This window comes from Lichenostomus cassidix, chromosome 3 (assembly GCF_008360975.1).
Source record: "Lichenostomus cassidix isolate B80296 chromosome 3, HeHo_3.0, whole genome shotgun sequence".
Classification (NCBI taxonomy): domain Eukaryota; kingdom Metazoa; phylum Chordata; class Aves; order Passeriformes; family Meliphagidae; genus Lichenostomus; species Lichenostomus cassidix.
In genome coordinates this window covers 21,161,860-21,182,008 of record NC_139483.1, presented here as the reverse complement: position 1 = coordinate 21,182,008, position 20,149 = coordinate 21,161,860, and the positions used below count along the sequence as shown (strand labels likewise).

Genomic DNA, 20,149 nt, shown 5'->3' with positions numbered 1-20,149 from the left:
TGCAATAAGCTCTCAGATTAGACACTTCCATGGACTATAAATCAGATTGATTGTTTTGGTTTGACAGCTTTGTTGCAGGAGCTTTTTCACTGCTTGCTAAAAAGAAAGAGACTGATAGCTCTAGGTTGCATTTGGTCCAGGCTGTTGGTATACTTAAATGGCCTAACAGCATCCTGTGTGTGTGACTACTCAGGGGAATGGCTGGACTGTATCATAATGTTGGATGCCAGGAGACTGAAGGGAGTCACCTTGTATTTTCTGTTTGGCGGGCTCTAGCCCTTCACACAGACCCAGCCAAGAGGAAAGGGCAGGCTGGGAGAAACACCAGGCAGTGACCATGTGAGAGGCTGTGCCTGTTTGCTCTCAGCTGCTTCAGCTTTATTCTGAAAGCTGGGGTCTTGCTCTGGGGCAGACTGGGGTGTGTCTGGGCTGAGCTACTCATTTAGGCCCTCTCTCAAGTCAGGAGGAGGGAGTGCTTCCAGGCTCACATGCTGGACCCCAGCATGGCACAGCTTGTTTCCCTGGTGCATGACTTCAGAGGCAACACACATAGCTCAGTCACAGTAGTTCCTGGGGCAGATTCAGCAGGACTGTGTTTAGGATGACAACATTAGGTCCAGCCAGCCCTCCACTGAGGCAAGCTTTGCCCTGTGTGACTGCTGTGCCCTCCAGCCCTGCACGGCGGTGCAGGATCGCTGGTCAGCAGCGCCCTCTTCCCTCCCTTCTTGTCCCCTGTGCACAGGCCGGCGGTGGTGGACAAGAAAGGAGACCTGGCTACACTCAACGAGGTGGGCTACCAGCTCCGCATCTGACACAGCCATACCACGGACTCCAGAGGGCTTCCTGCTGCTGCCGCTGCACTTTACCTGCACTCCCTTGGAAGGACAAAGGAATGGGACTATTTATTAACTTATGTACTCCCACAATAAAAGTTTAACCTAGAAAATAGGGAGTAATTTTTTTTTTTTGTGGCAGTATTTATTTCAATTTATAGAAAGGCATCAGTGAAGAGAACCTAAAATTAGAATTGCCAGGATATGAGATTTTTTTTCTCTCCCATCATGTAGCAGGTGACTCCAGTGGTGTGAGTTTCTTCAAATATCACTTCCCCGTACAAGTGTTAATTGAACTTGGCCTTGTGCTGGGTGGTAGCATTGGAATAACTAAGGAATCATATTCTTAGTGTTAAGATGTGCTGGAGTGCAGTGCAATTTAAAAAATCATATTCACTATTAATCTTTAATTCAGCAATAAAAGAAGTGGCGTAAGTTTTTAAAGTATCAATATTACCTCACTAGACTTAATAGATATGCAAAACTGTCAGTATTACTGTTTTCTAACTGATTTGTACTGTTTACCAGCATTACTGGGAGTATTAAAACAGCACTGGATGTTTTACTGCCACCTGTATTATTATTTTTTGCATGTTGCCGAAAGATGTTAAGTAATAGTAATATGCAAGTGTATTCTTAATACTGACATCTTGTTAGGCAAGATACGAGGTTTGAGGTTTTTTAAATGATGATAATTGATGAACAATGAATTTTTAAACTTTCATAATTTTTTTTATACTTTTGTCACAAGCTTTTAGTCTTTCCAAACTACACCGCTGAAGCACAAAACATGGAGATTACTGTTTTGTAGAGACAAGTCAGCTTTTTTCCCATATATGTAGTACCTGGAATAATGGAAAAACTGTCAGAAATACTAACCTGAGTCTATGTGCTTTTCTCTCCACATTTACATGTAAATTTGAACCTTGTCTTTGAAAGGCTGAGCGGTCTCCGATGGTGATGCCTTGACATCTTGTATTAAATCAGACATGGCAGCCTGAAGTCAACCTTCTGCTATGCTGTGCAGGGAATTTTTCCTACATATATTGTAGTAACAACTGCTTAGTCAGACTTTAGTAAGGAAGTATGTCTGAAAGAGATGAAAGTCAAGCTTGTCTGCTTCCTCTCTGCTCAGTTGTTTCGTTTTAAGACTTGGCTAAGGACCTGTGATGGACAGCAGTGTTCTCAAGTGATGCGGTAAGACTCGCTGGGGTTCACCATTTGACTTAATGAAGTTCTTTGGAAGCATTTGAGTGCTGCATTCCTGGAAATGTTTTATTAGGTGCCTAAATACAAACTGGATTATTGTACAAGTCCAGCCTCTACCCTTCGTGCTGTGCTCATAAATGATACTGCCATGGGCCTGGTGTATGTCCCCTCCTGGGCACTTACTTTTTTGGGATCTCAATGAAGATGGATGCTGTTACAGACTGACAGTAATGCTTACTCAGATTTAAGCTCCTAGAACACCTCTGTCAGCTATAAAATGAATGAATACAGAAGGAGACACTTGCCTGTACACAGACCTCATTGCTCAAAAAAGTGAATTTCACCTGCCTAGGACAGGAAGAGGAAGCCAAGACCCAGCAACCTTCTTCAGCCAGTGAAAGGCTTTCTACTAATTAGACTTCAGAAGCTCTAGAAAGCAAACTTCTCAAATGTGTGACACTTCTTTATCCAAGTTTACCATATCAATTACAGGAAGGCCTTTCCCATCCCTCTAAACTTTTCCACTCCTGTACTCACAATAAGGATTTTTTTGGTTAAGGAGTGAAGCTGAAGAGAGAGAAACACTCTTTTGGTAGAAATTTTTGTGTAATTTGACATCAGCTGCAGAGTTTCGGTTTTAAACTTTGTGCTGCCCAGTGTCTTGTGACCTTAACAATTTTTTTAATGATTCCTCATGGATAAAATAATGTGAAAAAACTTTTGATCAGCTGTATCCTGTAGCACAACATTACCTGATATGTTGCAAGTTTTTCTATGAAATCATGGTTTACTTCAGCTCAAATAATGGTTGTATATAGTTTCTACCCTTGTCCAGCACAATTTGAGTTATTTTCTCTTAACTGATACTGAAGCTTTTTAATGCTGTAGAGGTGTGTGACAAAATGCTTTTGGTTCTTGTTTTAAAGTTCTGCTGAAATATTCTCTTGAAACTTGCTTATGTTGGCATTTGTCTTAAGTGTGGTTCAAGTGACAGCAAAGTGGTCAGATAGTGTAGAAAATGTGCATGACTTCTTGGACTTTTTCTCATCACTTGTATATGCACAGCATGAAACTTCAATAAAAGTATCATGGTAGTCTTTTTTTCTTTTATGACTTACAGTTTTTTTGTCCTTGCTCTTAACAAGGGTTGCTACAACTGAATGTTTTGAGCTGTAACATGTCTGTACCCAGAAATTTGTTGCATCTAGTTAAGTATGCTGGCATCTGTGAGATTACTTAGATACTTGAAACCAGACTGCATCCAGTATCAAATAGGTTGTCATCCTCAGGATCAACTTGACTGTTAACAGGTAGAAGAAAGATTTTTATTTACAACTACGTATGACAAAAGTAGCCCACCCCAAATTCTCAGCAATGTAAGCTGAATGTTTTGGTAGATGGTCACATTGTGTAATGGAACACTGAGGAACTTTTAAAACTCAATGAGTTTCATGATTACTACCACTGTACTTCCTGCTTTATTCTCCAAGCACAAAGGAATTGCAGTTGTCTGCAGTCAGGGAGAGGGAACACAAGTGAAAATTTCACAAGTGCTTCTAGGAGACAAATGTGTCTGAATGGGATTTCAGGATCATGGGTGCAGGCTTTCCAGTACTACACTGAAAGACAACTCTGTTACTTCAAAGTTGGTTTTACATATCCACATGTAGTGTGACCAAGTTACAAGATTTGTTTCCAGCCCCTCTAAGTTTCCTATTCAGGCAGGCTGGTGGTTTTTTAATTTCATTGTAAATTGTATTTTACACAGAATGTTTATGAGTGCATAATGAGAGTAAATATAAAATCTTAATCATTTAGTACCTCAGGATCTGTCAAGATACAACCTGGCATTTTTAATAACTAAATGGAAAAAAATTGCACCCTGTCACCTGTTGTTCAATATGTATGAAGACTCAAGATGTCAAGGGCTAATTTTTTTTCTCCTATAATAGATCAATTAAGTTTCCTGTGATGTTGTACGGTCATTAAGCTTGGCTTTATTTCAGGTATTTGTTAAAAGTTTTCAGTGAATACTACCTATATTTAAGCCCTTAGAATTTTAAGCAGCAAATTCTTAAAGCATAAATGTTTGCCTATATGCCTTTCTTCCTCTGAAAGTTCAATCTTGCAGCCTCTACACTGACAACACTGAGTAAATTCCTTTGCAGAAGTGTTAAGATAGAAGTGTCCACCTTTGTAGAGTACCTTTGTAGTAAAACATTTTCTACTCATTATAAGATGCTGCAGGCACACAAACACATTCCCCTTTGCTTGAAGAAACACACAGTTTTCAGAATAGTCCTTTTTACTGTGATTTACAATAAAAATAATTTACCACATATCCATGAAAAATAATGCCATTTTGAGTCTGGCACAGATGTTTTTCCTTTATCAAAGACGAAGCTAATGTAAAACCTTTTCTTTTTCTCCTTAAAAGACTTCATAAAGTAAATGAAACATTTTTTGTAAAAAAAGAAAGTCCCTTTAGAAAGTCTGCTTTACACAACACTAACAAATCAGCATGCAGGCAAACTTATTTAAACCGGACCAGCAGTGCTTGAATTAATCTTTTAAAAAAATAATAATCATCCCATGAAGAGAGAAGGTAAAGGGAACTTTACCTACACAGAAAGTCCTTTGGCTATTACCGTTCAATAAGCCTGAATTCCGCTAGCAGTGGCAGGTGGTCAGAAGAGTTATTTTCATTGGGAAGACCATTAACAGTCCAAAGATCTTTCTCTGTCAGAAGTGCTAGCCTGCCAAGAAGTTTCAGACCACCACAAAAAGAATCCTCTGCTCCTGTTAAAAAAAACAAACCAAAAGGAAATGTTCATCAGTGTGGGCTAAACATCACATGTTCATACATATGTAGAAGGAGGAAAAGAGTATTGTGGCAATAATCCAAAGTTGTTGTTGTTCCATGCAAAATCACCAATAAGACAGTTCAGAAATTATTTTGTGACTGAGTATAATCACTAGAGCATAAAGTATTCAGAAGGATGCTATTTTGCACAGGGATAAATGGAGGTAAAAAGGAAAATGGATTTATTTGTTCATTTTAACTCCCCTGAAAAAGCCTCGCATAATCCAGTCCTGTACTTTAGCAAAACAGCATTGCTAAACAGAGCTGACATTCCATTATGTGTAAAGTTTAGATTTCCTGAGCAATGCATTCAAGTCAGACAACTATTTAGCAAACCTACCTATTGCTTTCAGAGCGCAGAGATGATACTGAGCAAGTTGAGTGCTTTCAGGACCAGCACAAACAGCAGCTGTAACTTTTGACAGAAATACTTTTTGTGTGAAAGTGCTCAGCAAATTCAGAACCCCCTGGCTGAAACTTGTACTGGCTTACTATAAGACATAGTTTAAAGGACTATCCAGCAACTGCTGAACTCCTCAGAGTTCAACAGCTTCATCCTTTGCCATCTGCCAGCTTTCCAGCCCTTTAACAACCCTGCAGCTGTTTGCTGCTCAAAAGAAAAGCTTTTTTACTGCAAAGATCTCTTGGCAGCTCTAGAGCACAAATCCACCAGGTCTTGAGACAAATTTATCATTTGGGACAGCACCTGCATATCTACAAAGGAGCAATTTATTGCCACAGAGAGCTTGGTCTGCATGCAGTGATTAACGTCAGCTCAGAACACTCTTGAACCAGCAAAACTGTGACCTGCAGGACACAGATCCTGAACCCTTGGTACATGCAAGTCCTGAATACCAACCCAAATATTTGGCTAAACATTACAGAAGAAAGCATGAATATTTTAAAATAAAACCCTTTAAATGGAAAAAACCAATCAGTCAGCCTAAACCACGTTTAATATTCACTTGTTCAGACTCTGGCAACTTTAAATACAGAGGCCCAGGTAATTAGAAAACTGAAAATCCAAGCTATCACTTAGTTTCTAAGAGCTCATGAATAAAAACTGTACCAGTTTAAAGTAGTTGGAAAATTCAAGTTTGGTCACATTCTGTGCTCTGATGTGGGAACAATCTATTTGAAAAACAAGTGCAAAAAGAAAAAAGTGCTGTATCTCTGCTGGGGCAATGATGGTGCAAAAAATATATGAACAGGTGAATTAGGATTAAATTTTGTGAAGTGACACACTCTGAAATCACACAGCACTCTATTAAATCACATGGCATTCAAATGTCATTTAAATACTTCCCATATCCTGTTTTTTCAGCCAAAGCTTTTGTATTTGCTATTTTACATTAAGGTAGCATTTACTGCACATGTTATGACAAATGAGACTTTTGTGAATTAACTCAATGAATTTTAACAATCTAGTCTCAAGTTACGAGAGATGAAGGTGGTGTTTTCATTCCAGATGCTGAAAACAATGTAATTTGTAAAAAAGTCAGTTGCAATCTACAGTGGAAGCAGGAACAGAATCCAGGTTTCTTTGCTCCAAGTCCTGCAGAGCCATTTACCTGCTAGCTCTGCACTGTGGAATGATGTCTGTTGATGGCATAAAACACAGAACTCACGAGGGCATGGAAAGCACACTGCTCAGAAGCACCCACGGAACTCCCAGTGCAGTAAAGGATAGATAAGCAGTTACCCATCACGAAATTCCCACAGAGGTACTGCGACTTTCTTGCACCATCTGGTGACTTTTAGCTGCAACTGCAAACCAGAGAGGCACAGCTGGGCCTGTGCCAGTGACAGGGCTCAGAGCAGAGGACACAGTGTGTTACTAAGCAGAAATTACTCCAAGACAAGCTGAGAAGCAAATTGCCAAGAAACAGTTCGTTTATCGGTTTTAATGCACATCATAAATTGCTGTTCACCATTGTGTTGATTAGGTGACTGGAAATATTGCCTTGCTGTAGGTCTGGCCTGCATTACTGACAGCAGTATTTCTCAGGTGCTACTTCCATTGCTGCTTTCCTATACCTCCAGCTTGTCTCCATGCTGAGATGGGAACTATAGAAATGTTCAGTCAGATGAAAAGGTTTGCCCTGTGTGGCACTCCTAGGCCAGCTGTGGTGAGCTGACAAGGCCAGCCATGTTTCTCAGGTAACGGCTGACATTCAAAGCACTACCAGGAACCTCTGAGGTACTTCCTATGGACTAAATTATCTTACAACAGCTAACAAATATTACTGTTTAGCATTCATGAAAAATAATTAAAAGTTGGTTTCTTTACCTGGCTGGGCAGCAGTGTCATCGTTTGCTGCAGAGTAGAAAATATAATCCACGGTGACAGCACTTCGGGAATGACAAGTTGTCACTTCTGGTACCCCGGTTTCAGGGAAATAATGAGAATATACTGAAGACAATTTAAAATGGTGCCGCAGCTTTGAAGACAACCTAAAGAGAAATCAAAGAAAAGAATTTAATTTTCTTGCCTTACCAAGAAGGAATAAGCAATGAAGAAATAGTTCCTGGTTACAAAGAAAATTAATTATCTGGATATGTAAACTAGTGTTTCTCTTTCGCAAGCCATCCCATAGCCTTTTGGTGAGAGGCCTAGAACTCTGAAGGCAAAATGCAGGCAGCATTTTCAGGTAAAAGAGCTGATCAGAACTGACTTAAATGACACTTTAATTATAGGTAGCTTTCACCTCCATATACATTTTGTAAGTATTCATGTGTCCTCATTCAGCAATTTCTCCCAGACATACAAGCAAATATGCCCATGAAAACAGCTTATATGAAAGCAACAAAGCACAAACTCATCCAACCAGGCCCTTCAGCATATAGAGAAATTCAGATTTTTAGGGTTTTTCTTCTCCCCCAAACTAGAGCTTTCAAGTGCTTTCAAGTTAGGCTATGCCTCGTCATCTTTCTTCTACTCAGGCTCCCATTTTCTGCATCTCCATTGTGTGTTCCTCTTCAGTTCAGCCCATCTTGTCTTACCTGTCTTTTTAATCTTGAAAACGAACTGCAAAACTGAACCCTTCAGCAAAAGAACTCCTGTCTCCCAGACATTTGCTTCCATCATCTCTGCAAATCATCCATCCCTCAGCTGTATCTGCCTCATCTTGCATTTTAAACCTGAGCTGCAACATGTTCTGGTTTAAACCCAAGCAATTAAAAAAAAAAAAATCAGCATGTTACCTGCCTGATTCAGAGCAAATATGCCAGTTGGTACAACACAGACAATTAATAATTTCTGCTTTTGTTACATGACATCCCTTTTAAGATGAGAGGGAAAAACCCCTGCAAGAAGCATTCAGCATGCTATGGATTTAAACCCTAGCATAGGGCTTCCTGTTTGTTATCTACTCCTTAGACATGCCATGACTTACCTTTTTCATCACCAAGAGTGATGATGTGAGTATCTGCAGTGATACCAAGATCTCATTTCTGATAAGAAATGTCTGACTTGGAGCCTGACATCACATATATACATTTAGGGCAATTTCCTTCATCTATGCCTTACTTTATATGCCTTTACCAGTTTGGTAAATGCAAATATATTCTTCCTTTCAAAAAGCAGTTAAATTTTCCTTCTCAGCATTCTAGCCATGGCTTCCTCCTTCAGTTTAACAAGCAAATGTTTTGATCTGAGTGAAAGTTGCATTACCAAATCCATGGTAATCTATATTTCTCGGACTCAAGGAACTTAAATTCTCCCACAGAACTCATGACAAAGAAGATTTTATGACTTTTCCAGTTCCTTTCCCTCCTTCATCCTAGTTTCATGCTGTATGATAAGATTTTGCTACATCCATAAACCAGTGTATCAAAAACAATAAAAAGAGGGAGAAGTGCCAACACTTAAGCAACTGGACAACACTGGCTTATTCTTTTCCTCTCCCTCCTTTAAAAAGATGGCTTCTGCAACTGGACTGAAGTTCTCATGTTTCTTGCAGTGTCACTGCAGAGCATGATGTCCTGTTTATGTCAAGAAGTCACAAAAAATGCCAGAAGCATTCCTTTAATGAGCAGACAGAAAGTACCCTCTAAATAGCACTGACACCTCACCCCTGCATTCTGAAAAAATACCTGCAAGATCCTGAAAGAACACACACTCCATTATTGCCAGTTCTAGCCTTTTGCTGTCTGATAAGCCTTTCCATGTTTAAATGGATGATGATGGTTTTGCCAAAAGGCAGACTGGGTTGACTGATCATCAGGTATCCACAGCTAGAATCAGATACCAATTTGGTCTAAAACCAAAACTAACCCCCAAGGAACCAGCCAAAGGCTTCCATATTTTTCCCCAAAACATACTTTTGAGGTGCTATTACAATCTCCTGAGTGTTGTCTGGTTTTGCTGCTTCCAATTTTTCTCCTGCAAAAAAAAAATAAATTCAATTTACACTTAAAAATAGTACATAAGTGACACCAATACTGAAGAGCTACAGAAACACTACAGGAAAAAGGTAACTACACTTATTTTTTGCAGCAGGCAAGAGACAATTCACAAAGCTGGATTAAATTCTTCTGTTTCATTAGTAACATCCCCTCTAGACTCTTTTACATTATTTACCATTAATTTAAAACTGTTTTTTCTGTCAAAGAAAAGTGGATGAAAGATGCAGCCATACTCAGCAAGGAATCACTTGCTTTTTCCAACTGTTCCATGGAGAGCCAACAGTATAATTCATAAACACTGAGGCAGAATGCAGGTTCACAATACATCCATGTGCTGCATTCCTTCACCTCTCCCTTCTCAGTCACAGCACAACTGCTTTCACGATGCAAACACAGAAATTTAAACATTACACACCAACTCCTAATGGTAATTTCTAACTATTATCTTATAAAGATTTAAATTTGCAAAGTTTACCTGAATAAATCACTTTACACTCTAAAGAGCTCAACAAGGAAGTTTTGTAAGCTCAAGACTCATTGTTTTTCCCCCACTAGAAAAGAATGTATGGTGTTCAGTACTACCTGAATGATACTTTCAAAGGTTCACAAAAATTCATTAATCCAAAAACTGACCTGCATTTTCTTCTTTTTGTTGCTGTTTTATTTCATATACACAGTTTTGGGAAATACCTAATTTTTTGGGCCAAATTGGAATAGATAAGATTCTCTGTCCCCTTGGAAACTGTTCTTGTCCAGACACCTGAAAAACACAACATGAACTTATTTCAGACAGAAGTCTGATAAAAAAACCTCAAAAAACAGCAAACAAACCTGACATAAGTGAACAGTTTTTGTAAAGTTTAAAGAAAAAGGTCCATATGTACACCTCCTTTGTTTATTCTGAGCAAGTTCTTTGCAGCTACCCGATTTTTTCAGACAGTTCTTGTGACACTGAGAGACTTCCAAGGACACTTTTGGCAATGTGACAGGACTGGTTCAGCACACAGAGCTACCCAGCAGACACTTCAGCTTCAGGATGCTGGTCTTTCTGGGAGCAAGTCAAGTCAAATGGGGGCTTGAATCAACTACCCACTAGCAAAGAACACCAGCAGGGCTATTGTTTTATCATGTTTTCTCATTTTATGTAGTTCAGTCACTCCTATTAAATAGCATGTGACACATCCAACAGCTGCAAACAAGGGCTCACAACAAGACATCATTTAACATTAAACAGTTGAGGTTCAGCATTTAATTGCAGCTTTGCTTTTACAATTACTGTAGCCACCAAGTTTATCTAAAGTAAGAGTCATCTTCCCACAGAGCACACAGTAGGTTTTTCATTAAGTAGTTATTTTACCCTACTTAAAGACTGGGACACTTAAACACAGTGATCAAATCATCCAAACACAGTGATACAATCCTGTGGTGAAACCCTGTGGTTTCACTACATTTCAGGAATGATGGTTGGTGAGTTTTTCCTTTCAGAATGCTGGAAGAGGATACAATGTTCCCTAGGGTACAGCTAATACACCCAAACTTATTTGAGTAACTGTGCAGTAACCTTTGCTTTGCAGGCTGCAGAGAGGGCACTAAGATAGGCACGGCAATGAAAACAATCACAGCACCAGTCAAATACTTCTCTTTAATCAGCATTAACCATTTTTTTTTTGGTGACAAATGAGAAACACAGCCTACCTTCCCTATAGCAAGTCCTTCATAATTTAACTTTCCTTCCTTTATAAATCTGTACAATGGAGAGCCAGGAACAGAATTGAAATCCCCACAGATGATAACTGGGCAGAAGGAACCATCCTTCTGAGGGGCAACACTGGCAATCTCTGCCAGGAGCATTGCAAGCTGGGTCAGTTTGATGTCCCCTCTCCTTGGGTTGTATAGCAGGTGTGTATTGGCAACACAGATGGCAGCACTGGCTTTGGAGTGAAATCTGGGCTGCAGCAGCAACACCAGTCCAACGTTGTCCCTGTCCAGGAGTGGGATATCACGGCGAAAAAATTCCACAGGGTTTGAGGAAATCAGGCTAAATTTGGAGGTTTTGAAGCAAATGGCACAGCCATCAGGTTTTCTCCCTGTCCTCATTTTATATTCACAGTGATACCCTGCAAGAAAGGCAATTAAAAACATAAAATACTGTTGTATAAATAAAGATATCAAAGCAAAAAAATGAGAAAAATCTCATGCTGCTTTTCTTACATAATAGTCAACAGCCAGTCTGAAGCACCAAAGTCTGTATGAAGTTTACATAGTCTCATGTTCACTTTTCTTTCTGCCCTAATTTGAGCTGAAGCAAGGCAGGACAGGAAACCTGGTTTAATACCTTTTGCAATGTGTAAACATTGCAAGATACCAGCTATGTTCTTATCTCCTTGTGGGAAAAAAAACAAACCAAACCAACAAAGAAAGCCCACAAGTGACATAAAAGTGGCCTTGTGCACTGAAGATTTTTTTCTGGATGTTACAAGAATGGTTTAGGAATAATACCAGTGAAACATTACCAATCAAAAGCCTTAATCACGTTAAGTCATTAGTCAATGTCTACAATGATTTATAGAACAAAGGTTTCAAACAGATTTACATAATTATGCAATTATCCAGTGAGCAGCAAGTGGCAAGCTTTCACCAAGGAAACAGAGACACTTATCAAATGACAGCACTGGAGTTCAAACAAGTCCATGTAGAAACAGTGACTTGTCAATTTCTTAATTTTATGTAGATATGATTTAAACAAGACCTTATCTACATAAGAAAAAAACTTTAGATCTTGAAACAGTATCTAGTTTTTGCCATTTTTAAATGTTCTCTGCCCTTCCCAGACCACATGAATTCATGAAGTACAGCCTCAGTGAAGTAGGCTAAGTTGACCTGAGCTCACACCAGTGCTGGAGCAGGGGATTGGGAATCCCCCTCTTCAAGATTCAGGCCATGTTGCTCCTGCCCTTGTTGCAGCACTTATTGCTAACTCAGTAAGCCAGCAGAAAACTAACCCAGAAAAATAAAATTAGTCTGAATAGTATTCTGCTGGACCGGTGGATTTTACTAATGAGTGCCAGAATTAGCCCAGGATAAGGGGCAGGACATGCATCTGGGAGTTAGGGATGTGGAAAGAAAGAGCTAAAGCAAACTCTAGATGCTCCTGTACAGTAGCTAGTACTCATTTGCCCACACAGGCCTGGCCTCACAGAGTTGTTTCATGTTTCAAGTGGATTTCAATCAGCACTGCCATTACTCTTATCTTCTTTGCAAACACTCAGTTCTGGAAGCTAGACTACCTCAACTAACCAAGAAAGAAAAAAGTATCAGACCAGTGCTGTTCCCTCACCATGTCCTCCTGGCACCAGACAAGAACCAGTGCCAGGATGGAAGCAGGGCCCTGGGACTGGGAGGCAATGCAGGGCACAAGAGATTTAGATCAGTTTAAACCACCATGGAATCAAACCCTTACAAGGTGTTCCTTCCAAAATCATGTGAGGGAGAGTGACAAGACAGTCTCTTCAGACTGACTGACAGCACTTGTATAAATACTGATGAATATATACTGACCATGGATAACATTTAGTGCTGATATCTGGAAGGTTTCAAGCCAGAAAAACATGCCCTTGAAGAGCTACTCAACAGAATAGTTGTAAAAAAAAAATCAAGGTAGTTTCAGGAGAGCACTTCATGAATTTATAAAAGAGGATACACAACATTGTTGCATGTGATGGCAAAAGACTTGATTCCATAATCTGTGAAAGTTTTTTTCCAGGAAACTAGTACTGAATTCTGAAAGGGTAACAAGTTACCCCTGCAGGGGAGAAGACAGTGTTTTGGTCCTAAGAGTTTTATCATACCCAGGGATTCCAAACTTGACTTGATCTCTGTCCTGTAGTGGTCTTCTTGGACTTCTTGTAAGCAGAGCACCTAAGGCAAAGGTTTACAATTAAAATGTATTAGTAAGTACATCAAAATATTACCACAGCATATCTCTGCTGGCCAGTCTGTACAGGTATTAAAAAAAAAAAAACCAAACAAACTCAAAAGCTTTTTGACTCCATAATCCCACAAAAGAATTCACTCTTCTATAGAAAATGCTCCTTAAGATGATGAAGAAGGCTCCTCTTCCTCCCGCCCTCAGATATACATTTTCAGTGGTGAGATTAAATTTAATCAAAATAGTAACCTGCTACTACATTCTCAGCAGTTCAGGGGAATGCTCAGTGCCAGAGAGAAAGGATGAAGAGGCCATTGGCATACTACAGGGTGGAAAACAAGCTTCCATATTATAAGAACCTGAACCAAAGATCAAACTCAAAATATTCAATTAAGAGAGTTCACAGAGTCACAGAACATTTTGAGTTGGAATGGACTCACAAGAATCGTTAAGTCCAACTCTAGTTGTGAGCATCTTTGAGCCTTCTCCCTGTAGACTGCAGTAACACACAGATTTACAGCCCCTTAGCACTGGGATAAAAGACAGGGTTCCCAAAGGGGAACAAGTTACCTCGGCTTGCTGAACTGCAGCAACACAGTCCACTTGGCCAGCTGTCATTAGCTCATTCAGGGTCCCAAGGGAGAGTCAAATCTCAAGCAACATTCTGAAGTGTCTGCTCCAATTAGGGTTACAGTTCCAACCAATGAAACAGTTAAAAATCTATGTCCTTCAGCAAGGAATTTTTTTGTGGAAAGGGCACCTGCACCTACAAGGGTCTGACAGCAGCTGCTCCCCTCAGAAAGCTATTTAAGGTATCCCATTGTAAAGATATAAGCATGCAGTATGTATAAATTTATTAGGAAGAAAGGAAGAGCTTGAAGGGGACTTTAATTTCCAGATTCCTGGATACATACTAACATAACTGCATTTTTCAAATGGTACAAGGCTGTGTACCATTCTTCTGTGGCTTCCCTAATACAACTACTTTTATCCAGTACTGTTTTCCGACACAAACAGGATGGATTCTATCACTGAACTTTTTTTGGTCTGAACAATGACTGAAGCAAAATTTTACTGACTTGACTTCCTGATTAAGACTTAGAATACTTTATGTATCCTCAAAAACAAACAATAACCTCTACAATCAACCAAAACCACAGCAGTGTTTTTTCAGACCCCAATAGAGAGTGGCAGAATTTGCTACTTCAGTTTATCAGTTCTTAAGAAATATCCATATGCTCATTTTCTACTCACATCTGCATCCAGCTCTTTGATTTCTTGTAGGATGTTGGGAAATCTGTATGTCCAGAATAGCAATCGCTGTCTGCAGTGTTTGTACAGATGAGAGTTGTCTTCCAACAAATTCTGTGAGAGAATATTGTAGGACATGACTGTAAAATCAAATGTTGCCTCACTTTCTGTACTGCTTTGGTCAGATCTTTTATTTTCAGCGATTTTCATTGTTTTACTCTGCTGACAGAAATACTCCCAGTGTCTTTTGATGGTTCCTGTTAAAAAAGCACATGAAGCAAAAAAAGTTATGTACTAGACAATGACTTCTTACTGCTCTTGGAAGTCATTCTACTGACAATATTTGTCTTTCACATTGCTTAAATAATTACAAAAGATTATTCAATTAGTGATTTAGACCCTCTGTTTAAGATGAATTTTATATCAGCATCAGTAAAAAAACCTAAAAACGAGCCAACAAAAAAACCCAAAAAAACCCCAACCCCAAAGGAAAAATACAAAACCATTACATACCCTGGATTTCAACTGCTTTGAAATTGGGAAACTGGCATGTTCTAAAGAGATTGTTGCACTCAGACTGTACTCCTGCTCCTGTAGAAGGACTGTCAAACTGGGAAGCCAAATCCAGTCTGTTGAGAGTCTTATGCTGCCTTCTGCCACTGCCTCCTCAGCAGAGATGGTGTATGTCAGTTTGGGATACACTCTTTACAGCAGTACATGGGCATCTTGTTGATCTCTCTACCCATGACTAAACAAGGGTTAGGAATCAATCAATCACCTACCTCTAGCCTGTGCACAGTCTGTAGAACTCACCCATAAGCTGCAACAGGGTCTACTACAGGCATCCCAAAACAAATACTGAACACCATTTTCCTCAGTGAGTTGAGAAATTTAGAAATTAGTAAGTCTCAGAATTACCAAGAACTTCTGAAATGGCCTCCTTTGCCCTTCTGCCATTTCTAATTTCATACTTACTACTAGTACAAAAATTCAAAACCACATATATGCCCATTATTAAGCGTCCAATTACTTTCTAAGAAATGTATTTTTCCACTTAAAAACTCACCAACAGAAATGGCTTTCACCCTTTACATCTGAACATATCTGAGAGCAAGCTGAGGCCCAGTTACCTGTGCTAACAATCAGTGGTAGACTGCAGCTATAGCTGTTAACATTTGTCCTATTTGGGTAGTAAATTTCATTGCTGTGCTCAGATTATTTGAGACTTTATAGTGTTTGAAGTGAATACAGCAAGGCTTTAGGTTCTGTTTCTATGGTGAGAGAGAAGCCACATTGCTCCTCAGTAAAGATACATTAAATGTATCTTTAATTACCATCACCTTGCAAAGGGTGACTAAGAAGGACCACAATGCCAACCATGCTCTCAGATAAACATATGTCAAGCAGAGTTAAGTGAGGACTCAGCAATAAGGGAACAAAGCAAACTCCCCTCCCTTGACTCCTGAAGATGGATATGATGTTTCTAAGCCTTATGGATATCTGTGTCCAAAAATCCCTTTGGGACGCTGATAGCATGTATTGCCCCCTTTAGCCATAATACAATTTCCAGGTTTTTTTGCTAAGGAAGTGATTTATGCAAGAGGGCCATAATTTTGACTGTGTCCTTCTATTTGTTTCACAGTAGACAAAACTGTTAATATGCACAAAACTCAGTAAAATATTTGGATGCTATGTAGAAGATTGTATCTGTAATAAGCTAACAGACACTCTGAAGTTTCATGGAAGTTTGTTACTGAGCCCAGTAGACAACTCTGCACTTCTTCCTGGATAAGCACACTTGCTGCTTGCTCTGTCAGATGTGATATGACTCAAAACTTGCTAACATGCCAGCGGCAGAATGAAGTTGTAAAAACAAAATCACACAATCACACTGGAAGCAAGCACTGTCAAATCTCAGTCCATTAATTCTCAGTTTTCTAGGTCACAGATAACTCAACTGGTCTGGAAAGAAACCACTTCAGGTCCAGCAGGGCTTATAAACTCAGGTAAAGTACAAGCAATACAACTGCCAGCCCAGCTGAGCCCTACAGCAAGTCAGCCATATCTTTTTGGTTTTTAGAGTTTCCAAGTTTAACAGACATGATCTGGTGACAGAGACATGAGAGAGTGGTCTGAACCAAGCCCTGGACTCTCCAGGTTGGGCAATCCTTCACAAAAGTAACTGTTCTACTGCCAAATGCAGTGAACCTAGCTCTGGTAGACTGTTTGACTGCACAAAAGACAAGTTTACAGACTAAACAGCATTACAAAACTGGACCATTTTTAAGACATGTTTTCCTGACAGGGGTGCCAAGAAAAACAACTCAAAAAGAGCAGGCCATACTGCTCGTAACTCTAACTTGTTTGGTGTATTTAGCATTACAAATAAACACGGAAAATGAGCAAAGAGCATCTTTTACCTTTCTTGCTGCCATGTTTTTCTTCATTCCGTGCTACAGAAAGACAAGATACTTCCTTCTGATCAGACAAGTTTGTTTCTTGTTCAGGAGTTGAAGTATCATCCTGGCCACTGAGTCTTCTCTTCTTCGTCAATGGCTCTTCTCCCTCAGATTTCATACTGGGGTTGGGTAGGTGAAACCAACAGCTTTGTGTGTAGTTATCAAGATGCCAATTAGAGTTCTGAAATTGTCTCCAAGGTCCAAAAAATGAAGGGAATCTCCAGTTCGCTGAGAAATCAGCTGAAATAGGAAGTGGAAAGGAGGCCCAAGGAGGATAGTGTCCGGCCCATCTCACACAGCTGGAAACTGGGCTGTTCAAGGCTAGGATCTGGGAGCCATTCCAGTGGGTGATCCAGTCTCTGCCCAGCCTCTGCACATGGCGGGGCAGCATGGAGTGTCTGCCAGAAAAGCACAAGTTTCATTACTTGCACACAACTACAGCCTCCTGTAGAATGCTGTAGAGGTAAGTCATCAGAGCAGGACTTACACGAGATATTCTTCCTCTACAAGTTAACATATACAAGATATTCAAACACTTATTGATATATACAAGATATTTAAAAATTTATCTAAATGATATGCAAAATGGGACTTTACAAAGTGACCTTGCATCCATTCCTCCCCCATCATATTTACAAGTGCCATTTAGTGTCCAAACCCTTTCTATCTATTTACAATTTATTTCCTGCCTTGTTGAATTCAAGTGTCAGATCTTCAAGCACCCAGACAAATGATCCTTACAAAAGGTCATTTTTGCATGCTGCATTAACTTTATCATAAGGCTATTCATAAGGAATCAGAAGATCACTTTCCTGCAAGCAGTCAGAAGTTTGTTTTGAAAGCCACTGGTTTGGCTCAAATCCAAATGCCAACACGACAGGGAAATAAAGGTAGTAAGTCTCAAAGCATCACTAGCACCAGCTTAAGACTAAATTTGTATTCTTATTTCTTTTCCAGAGAGGCAAACCACAGCTCAGCAACTAAACCCATGAAAAAAGGTTTGGTGGTTTTTTTTGTGAAGAAAAAATAAATCTGTCTCTCAATAAAACTGCAGGAAGGAAGGCTGAGTGACAATAATCTGTCTCAGCTGCCTCACTGTTTAAATAAAATGGTGCATTTTGAGCTTAAAAGGAAAAGATAGCAAAGTCTGGTGTGCTTGAAGTTGAAGTGAGAACATCCCAGCTGCCACTCAGCTGAGCAAATAAGCCGAAATACAGAATCACTGAATATGCTGAGTTGGAAAGGGCCCACAAGGGTCATTGAGTCCAACACCTGGCCCTGCACAGGACACCCCAAGAGTCACACCATATCCCTGAGAGCATTGTCCAAACACTGCTTGAAATCTGCCACGTTTTGTGCTGTGCCCACTTCCCTGCAGAGCCTGTTCAGAGCTCAGCCACACTCTAGTGAGGAACCTTTTTCTAATACCGACCTAAACCTCTGCTGTCACAACTTCGGACCATTCCCTCGGGTCCTGCCACTGTCACCACAGAGATCAGTGCTGCCCCTCCTCTCCCTCTCACGAGGAACTTGTAGACTGTAATGAGGTCTCCAGGCTGAACAGACCAAATGACCTCGGCCGTTCCTCACATGGATTCCCCTCTAGATCCTTCACCATCTTCCTTGCTCTCTTTTGGACATTCTCTGATCGCTAAAACAACTTTCAGCAAAACCGGCTTGTCCTGAAACAACCCTTTTCCGCCACAGCGCACCACACATAGTCCGGCAGACACTCAAACCCCCAGGACATCACAGCATTACTATAGAGCAGAAAGAGGAAGCATTTTTTTACAAAAACCTCCCGAAACCCTTGCTTTGCAGAACAGCTCTGAGAAGCTGCTCCCTCCTAAACCCGCAGCCCCACCGCTCCCGCCGCCGGCAGCAGAACGCCCCACATCGCGCCGCGCTCTGTTTACCGCGGCCTTGCTCGGCCTAACGGCGGGCATTTAACACCGGCGTTCCCAGCCCCGGTTACCTCCAGGCGGGCCCGGGCCCGGCCCAGGGGGGCCCCGCTCCCGGCCCCGCGAAACCCCGGCGCCCCCCGAGGGGGTCAGCCCAGGGCAGCGCCAGCTCCGCCCGCCGCGCTCCGGCCGCCCCGCCGCCGCCTCATCCCCGGCACGGGCCGCGGCCGCGCCCTCCCGCTCGCTCCTGGGACTTGTAGTCCAAGGGCCGCGCCCGCGGCCATGTTTAGTCGGGGCAGCCGACGCCGAGGCCCGGCCGCCATCTCGGGTGCCGCCCCCGAGCCCGCGCTCCCCTCCGGGGCCGCGCCCGCTCCAGAGCGCAGCAACAGCGGCGTGAAGGCAGCCGGACTGCGGGCTTTTGAAGCGCTTAATTGGATGTAACACTGTGTTCATGCAGTAGTTTCTTCGCCCAGAGGGTGGCTGGGCGCTAGAACAGGCTCCCCAGGGCAGTGGTCACAGCACCAAATCTGGCAGAGCTCAAGAAGCATTTGGACGACGCTCTCAGGCACATTGTGTGACTCTTGAGGATGTCTGATGCAGGGCCGGGGGTTGGAATTGGATGATCCTTGTGGGTCCTTTCCAACTCAGCATATTCTGTGATAGCTTTCATACGTGGTCTTCTCCCTGGCATTACCCTGTGTTCTTGTAGGATCAAAGGCGCTTAGAAAGAGCTGCCGTACATTTCAAGGTGCCGTATATTTCAAAGTCAGCAGTACCATCCTTAATTGTTTGCAGAAAAAACCCCAAATCCCACTCACCCAAGCAAATACTTCAACATTGTCAGGTTTTAAAGCGCAGCTGAAGATGCTCTGCTGAGGAGACCTGGCCTGAGGGATGGGTGCGAGAGCTGCCCGTCCTGCAGACCCTGCTGATAGACCCACCGCTGCTTACCAGCTGCAGAAACAATCCTCTGGCTCTGCCGATGGTGCTTGAATAAGCACTTAAAACGCTTTCTCGAGGTCTTCTGAGGACAGAGTAAATGCTGGCCCTGTTTACTGTAAGGAAACGTAGCACAACGCATATGAGAAATTATAGTGCTGAATAGTGCAGATGCTGTGCAGGAACTGCAATCAAGTAAAGTATAGTTTCTCTGCATTCCTTTTATATGTGTCATAAAAGTGACTTTAAGTAACATTTGAAGTTTTCCCAGGGGTAGTAGGGAAGACTGGAATTGAAATAATGCAGCGATGAGCACGCTAGTTAGGCAATGTGTCAAATCCACTTTGGGTTTTCCATTT

General features: G+C 41.2%; 2 protein-coding genes across 7 annotated transcripts in view; one reads left to right on the top strand and one right to left on the bottom strand.

The window, feature by feature from the left end:
- The window catches only part of VASH2 (vasohibin 2), a 34,007-nt gene extending 30,857 nt beyond the window's left edge, over positions 1-3,150 (top strand). The window contains exon 7 of the mRNA XM_085054852.1: positions 743-3,150. Coding sequence (XP_084910978.1) covers positions 743-812 — 70 coding nt within the window. The 3' untranslated portion in view covers positions 813-3,150. The remainder of the gene's footprint in view (positions 1-742) is intronic.
- Positions 2,349-19,822, bottom strand: ANGEL2 (angel homolog 2). 6 transcript variants are annotated; one of them, XM_085054846.1, is made up of 10 exons: positions 19,670-19,688; positions 16,912-17,348; positions 14,495-14,748; positions 13,161-13,230; positions 11,008-11,429; positions 9,946-10,072; positions 9,229-9,289; positions 7,196-7,359; positions 4,664-4,841; positions 2,349-3,342 (listed from the first exon to the last, which is right to left on the bottom strand). In XM_085054846.1, the coding sequence occupies exons 2-9, from the start codon at positions 17,339-17,341 to the stop codon at positions 4,687-4,689; spliced, it is 1,683 nt and encodes a 560-aa protein (XP_084910972.1). In that variant the 5' UTR covers positions 17,342-17,348; positions 19,670-19,688; the 3' UTR covers positions 2,349-3,342; positions 4,664-4,686. The 6 variants fall into 6 exon arrangements, with proteins under 6 accessions (XP_084910972.1, XP_084910976.1, XP_084910971.1 ...); XM_085054850.1 differs by lacking the exons at positions 2,349-3,342; positions 19,670-19,688 and adding an exon at positions 19,803-19,822 and having other exon boundaries at positions 4,330-4,841; XM_085054845.1 differs by lacking the exon at positions 2,349-3,342 and having other exon boundaries at positions 4,330-4,841.
- Positions 19,823-20,149: the final 327 nt, after the last annotated feature.